Consider the following 6,833-nt stretch of genomic DNA (forward strand, 5'->3'; position numbering starts at 1 on the left):
CACGGGCCTGCAAAGACATCTTCCTTTGTGCAATAATCTATGGCATAATGTGTGCTCTTATGTGCTGATAAAGATCTCAGCTTGGAGGAACATAGAGAGACTTTTGTTTTTACTAAAATCAAAAGGTCTCGGCTAATGCTGGACCTAAAAAACAAGGTTAACAAATATTGCACGTTTCATCCCTGTTAATATTTTAATAGGATCCTATGAGAGTAAATGCAATTTTATTTTTAATAAAACATCCTTGCTTAATCTTAATAATAAGGGACCTAGTATCGGTACCTAGAAAAGTGCTTGCTGGGTGCTTTATTTAATGGTGCATCTATATGCACCTAGAAAAAAGGCACAATATGATCCCTTTTTCACATATGCCTAGGAAACTTTCAGCTTATCATGTTTAGCTTCTTAATGGTACACAATATCAGATTACTTACATCCATGTATACAAAAAGTAAAAACCTGAACATAAGCACTTAAATAAACTAAAGAACACGCCTTTAGGTCGCCTTCTACAATCAAGTGCTATTATCTAGCTCTCTGTGGCTAAATACAACTGCTAGCTGACATTTCATACCCAAGTACCATATTTACTCTATCTAGAAAAAGGTGCGAACAAAATAATGAACACTTTAACAAAATACTGTACTTATCTGTGACAGAAAACGAAAACGTGATAGACCCCCTCCCCCATTAAAACAAATTACTTATCTGTAAATAGGAAAATAGAGTCCAAGTTCGTCCCGGCAATATAACATTGCACATATCAGGTAGCTACAATAAAGGCACTAATGAGCCCTTTAAATTAGCAATAAAGTACTAGACAGGACAATAAGCAAGTGTATTTTTTCTTTTCTTTTTTAGAAAAAGGGATTGTCAGTCCCTTCATTAAGTACTACATTAGTGTCTATCTAGAAAAGTGCTACATCAAGTACTTTAATCAAGTGCTTCACCGATCTTCACCAAGAACAAAATGGGTGATTCTTTTAATCAAGTAATCTATTTTAATCAAGGAACCTACTTGTACCTACAAATAGGGTAAATAAACAAACTACAAAATCACCATCTGCACTTTAAGATGTAAAAGAGCATGCAGCCGAAAAACTCCCGCTGAGCAAGAAGCTGCTAGCTAGCTGTATGAAGATAGGCGAAAAACTGCTAGACTCTTGTACACAAGCACTCTCTGCACCTGCACTTATAAAATGTACTAGATAGCCCCATTAATAAACTAATGTACTTACCTAAACCTAGAGTGATAGTGCTAGATATATCCTTTAATTAAACAATGTTCTTACATGCGGGTAGGAAAAAAAGTGCTACACTGCTCCTAAACGATACCTACATATACATATCAGTGGGTAGGATAAAAGCATTCGCTTGTCCCACTGCATAAAACAATTATCAGCAGCTATTAAAAAAACCAAAATTACCTACCTTAATAAAAAAATCTACTTAGACATAGCGAACATAAAAGTACTAATATGCTACCTAAATAAATTCAAAGTAATTATCTGCACTCTGTAGTAAAAAACTCAAAGACCCTACAAAATTCCTTAAAAGAATAAAAATGCTATACAGCCACTCTAGTAAAACAATATACGTATTGCAAGCTTGAATAAAAGCATTGGTTCTCCATTTAATAAAACAAATAACTTATCTGTAGCTAAAATAAAGGGGGACACAGCTTCTTAAGAAGGTACGTTGGGTCTACTTAGCAAAAAGTGCTATGTAGAGCCTGTAATCTCGTGTTATTCTTTGTTCAAGCAAAAAGGGATGAGTAGTCAGTCCCTTAACCAAGGTATATATCATTATGTACCTAGAAAAGTGTTTGATGGTCCATTTGATCAATTGCTGCACAAATGTCCACATAGACAAGAGTACGTGATGATCCATTTAATCAAGTAATCCTCCTACATTTAGCCAGAAAATTGTGTATTTGGAAATGTTACATTTTGAATTTCTCTGCTGATATAAATGGCATTAATGTACTTACATTTACATGTTTCAAAAGCCATCACCATTTGAGTACATAAAAGAATGCTCAACGGCAAGAACTTTACAGCTACGACATCTGCAGCTAGAAACAAATCTTAGTTTAGCTCTTCTACCCATACAAATAAAAGTACTACATACCTCCTTTCATAAAATCATATATTTATTTGCTGTAAGGAAAGCACCAGATAGCCCTTTCACTTGAACAACCCAATGACCTGTAAGTAGAAACATCTGCTCGATAGCTCTTTTAATAACACAGCTTACCTCTACCTAGAATGAAAGCTCAACATAACTCCTTTAATAGCTTGGTGGAAAAGATGCTAGATCCCACCTTTAACAAAACAATAAACATTTTTTGCTATAATGAAAGTGTACTTATCTGTAGCTAGAAATGTGTGCTAGATAAACAGTTAACAATATATTTATCTGTAGCTAGAAAAATAGAGCTAAATAGCCTCTAATTAAAATAGTGAACTTATCAGTGATAATAACTGAAGCACTAGATAGCCCCTCCACTAAAATACATTTTATATTTGTAGGCTAGAACAATCGTAGACAGACCCTTTCCAAAAAACTGGTAACTGTAACTAGAAAAAAAGTGAAATACTTTGCCTTCAAGTATGTATTAGTATTTACATAGTGGCAACCTATTTGAGCCACATGAAAGTGGAATTAGTAACACAACTCAAGTTTGTGTAGATCAAAAGGACGTTACATGCTTGAGCCATACATTTTTACTTACACATTTTCTACTCGTTCTTTTGTAATAAATATATATTTTTGAGCTTTATAATCGCTTTATAATCGCCATTGAAGGCGCATGACTAGGTGACCGAATGTAGGAAAATTATCACTGGAGAATGCAATACGTGCACTGTTAAAAAACAGAAAACGCAAAGATCAATTTAAAAAATGAATGTTAAAAGGAATAAGCAAACAGACAAAATAAAGTCTCGGCTCCTGAAAAACTAAACACAATAGTGTTACAGCATTTTATGGCTTAAGCGCTCAATTGCAGAGCATGCAACAGTTACCCAGGCCCTCCACAACATATAATCCAGAAGTAGACCATTCTGAAAAGTTATAACAGTGATGTGAGAAAAATAATATCGCTATTACAACATGAAATAAAAGCCTAAATAAATGAAAGAAACATCAAAGGAAAAAACAAACTACACTTTGAACACTTTGAAGTAAACTCAGAAAAAATTCCCATTCATTTTCTTAGTTACCAATCTTACAATATTTTGGTCAAAAACGTAAATATTATAATAAGTGCAGAGCTACAGTTTTTAAACTCCTTCGAAATGAGAAGCTGCAAGGATTTAAAAAATCTGTAACAACTATTGAAAACGTCTCATTCTTCCAAAATCTAGAACTCTGAAGACAAATATGCACAATGCATAAACCAACCCAAGGTTTCCCCCAGTAAAACCCATTTTCCTTAATCTCGGGCAGGTACAACTTGGATTTAAATACTAAAATGTAAAGGTAGAGTAAGTGTGTTTTGGTACATGCAGACAGCATAAGTAAAACGGTAATAACAGGAGATCGGGTCAGTGGGAGGGTGAGTTGTTGAGCTGAAGGTTTAAAGCATAAAGGTGTTGGTGAGGTTCAGGCTGAAGGAACTGACAGAGGGAAGCAGTGAGATTTGAGTATACTTATTGGGGGTCATTGAGGTGAAGACCGCCTATCTTAATTCAGCTGGTGAAGCCTACAGGGATGAGAGGTGTGTAAGGTTTGCAAACCCCAGAGGTCTAATAGGTACAAACCAAAACATTTGTCTAGACAGCAGGGTTTGGGCGTTTTTTTTAGAAGAAGTGACTGTAAAGATGAGGCGGCTGATACGGGAAGAACAGACTGCTGATAACAGGAAGGTGGTCTAGTGCAGACTGTAGCGTTCTGGAATTTAGTGAGGTGCGAATTAGATTGCAAAGATCAGGAGACAGGTGCAGCAGACCACAGGTTTTACAGAGGTCCAAGAGGTGAAGAGCTGGTGGAGGGATCAGCGAGTATGTGAGGTGAACAGCAGACTGCTGAGATCAGGGAGTGGGTCCAGTGCAGGCTGCTAGATGTCACAGAGGTGAGATGAAAATTAGTTGGAAAAGATCAGAAAGATGATGAGGTGCAGACCACATGGTCAAAAGATAGATGAGTTGCAGGGCTGACTGCTAAAATCATAGGATTGGTCAGTGAATTGACGAACAAAGTAAAGGGCTCAGGGGATTGTTAAGTTGAAGAGCACACAATAGAAATCAAGGAGCTGGGGAGCTGAAGACCATACAGAAAAGATCAGAGGGCTGGGGAACAGCAGGTTACAGGGATCAAAAAGGTGAATAGGAGATTGCAAGAATTAGGGAGTCAGCTTCGAAAAGGAGTTGAGTGCAAGGAGTGATCAGGGTGTAGCTGAGTTGAAGAGAAAACTATATGGAGCTTGTAAGGTGCCCCAGCTGCTTCTAATCCACCTCCTCGATAGTGGGGCCCCCACTATCTCCAGTACTGCCACTGCGTGGGCCACCCCCTTGGTACAACTTGGTGATGATTGGGTTGCAAATCTGCTCAAGCTCTTTCTGCTTATGCTCAAACTCCTCCTTCTCAGCCATCTGGTTTTTGTCCAGCCAATTAACCACCTCCTGGCACTTGGAGAGGACCTTTGATTTATCTTGCTCACTCAGCTTGCTGCGCAACTTTTCATCCTCCATAGTTTGTTTGATCTGGTATGCGTAGGACTCCAGGGCGTTCTTAGCTGTAACTCGGTCACGGTTAGCCTCATCCTCTGACTTATACTTCTCGGCTTCGTTGACCATGCGCTCAATATCATCCTTACTCAGCCGGCCCTTGTCGTTGGTGATAGTGATCTTATTCTCTTTACCAGTGCTTTTATCCACAGCTGATACATTAAGAATGCCATTGGCATCAATGTCAAAGGTTACCTCGATCTGTGGTACTCCCCGTGGGGCTGGAGGAATACCAGTTAGGTCAAACTTGCCCAAGATGTTGTTATCTTTGGTCATGGAACGCTCACCCTCGTAAACCTGTACAAGCACACTAGTCTGGTTGTCTGAGTAGGTGGTGAAGATCTGGGTCTGCTTGGTGGGGATGGTGGTGTTCCTCTTGATGAGAGTGGTCATCACACCACCTGCTGTTTCAATACCCAGAGAAAGGGGTGCAACATCAAGTAGTAGCAGGTCCTGCACATTCTCTGACTTGTCTCCAATCAAGATGGCACCTTGTACAGCAGCACCATAGGCTACTGCTTCATCAGGATTGATGCTCTTATTGAGCTCTTTTCCATTGAAGAAATCCTGCAAAAGCCGCTGTATTTTGGGAATCCGAGTGGAGCCTCCCACCATCACAATCTCTCGAATCTGGCCCTTGTCAAGCTTGGCGTCACGCAGAGCCTTTTCCACGGGCTCTAGAGTGCCACGAAAGAGGTCAGCATTGAGTTCTTCAAAACGAGCACGAGTGATGGATGTGTAGAAATCAATGCCCTCAAAGAGTGAGTCGATCTCCAGGCTAGCCTGGGTGCTGGAAGACAGCGTACGTTTAGCACGCTCGCAGGCAGTGCGAAGGCGCCGGATTGCTCGCTTGTTCGGTGCCAAGTCACGCTTATGCTTGCGTTTGAACTCCTCGATGAAGTGAGTAACCATTCGATTGTCGAAATCTTCACCACCCAGATGTGTGTCTCCAGCAGTTGACTTTACCTCAAAGATGCCATCATCAATGGTGAGCACTGATACGTCAAAGGTTCCCCCACCCAAGTCGAAGATGAGCACATTCTTCTCGCCACCACCAGTGCCCTTCTTGTCCAGTCCATAGGCAATGGCCGCTGCTGTGGGCTCATTGATAATACGCAGTACATTCAGGCCTGAGATGGTGCCAGCATCCTTGGTGGCCTGGCGCTGCGAATCGTTGAAGTAGGCAGGAACTGTCACCACTGCGTTAGACACTGCCTGCCCTAGGTAAGCTTCGGCCACTTCCTTCATCTTAGTCAGCACCATGGATGAGATCTCCTCCGGGAAGAAGGAGCGTACTTCGCCCTTATACTCCACCCGCACCTTCGGCTTACCACCCTCATTCACCACCTTGAAGGGCCAGTGTTTCATGTCTGCCTGCACAGTGGAGTCATCAAAGCGCCGTCCGATCAGCCGCTTGGCATCGAAGATGGTGTTAGTGGGGTTCATAGCTACTTGATTTTTCGCTGCGTCGCCTATCAGCCGCTCCGTGTCCGTGAAGGCTACATAGCTGGGCGTCGTGCGATTGCCCTGGTCATTGGCAATAATCTCCACTTTGCCATGCTGGAAGACGCCCACACATGAGTAGGTAGTACCCAGATCGATGCCAATTGCTGGACCCTTGGCTGTCATCCTCACAGGTATCCTCGGTCGGCCAGTTGTTCACTCTGAAGTACTACAAGATAACTATCAACCTGTCAGGTATAGTAACAGGAAATGAGGTACGCTGCGAACCTGGCTTCCAGAAACTCTACTACGGTGCGCGACCGTTAAACTGCTGCAGCCACGATCAACGTCGCGAGCGCGCTGGATCTCTGCCTACGGCAGCTGGGCCAGCTAGGCAATTCCCGAACTTATATAACCGTCTCCCACCTTATTCTAGAGCATGCCAGCAATTCGAGCCTCGCGGCTAGAGTCCAACCAATCACCTCTAGCTTTTGCTCCGTTAGCTACGCCCATTTCAGACCTGTCAAAAAGCTTAGAGATTGAAAACAGACTATCATCTCCAAATCACACAAAGAAAGGACGTGAGGGGCTAGTTAAAGTTACTAAACACAAACAGGTTAATTATTTTCAGAGTTAGAAAGAAGTGATACACCTCCAGTG

At 41.5% G+C, this 6,833-nt stretch overlaps 1 protein-coding gene across 1 annotated transcript; it reads right to left on the reverse strand.

Moving 5' to 3' along the window:
- Window positions 1-2,131: 2,131 nt before the first annotated feature.
- Window positions 2,132-6,576, reverse strand: HSPA2 (heat shock protein family A (Hsp70) member 2). The gene has a single exon (XM_069207340.1). The coding sequence runs from the start codon at window positions 6,357-6,359 to the stop codon at window positions 4,449-4,451; it is 1,911 nt and encodes a 636-aa protein (XP_069063441.1). The 5' UTR covers window positions 6,360-6,576; the 3' UTR covers window positions 2,132-4,448.
- Between the last annotated feature and the right edge of the window lie 257 nt (window positions 6,577-6,833).

Source organism: Pleurodeles waltl, chromosome 9 (genome assembly GCF_031143425.1).
Source record: "Pleurodeles waltl isolate 20211129_DDA chromosome 9, aPleWal1.hap1.20221129, whole genome shotgun sequence".
Taxonomy (NCBI): Eukaryota; Metazoa; Chordata; class Amphibia; order Caudata; family Salamandridae; genus Pleurodeles; species Pleurodeles waltl.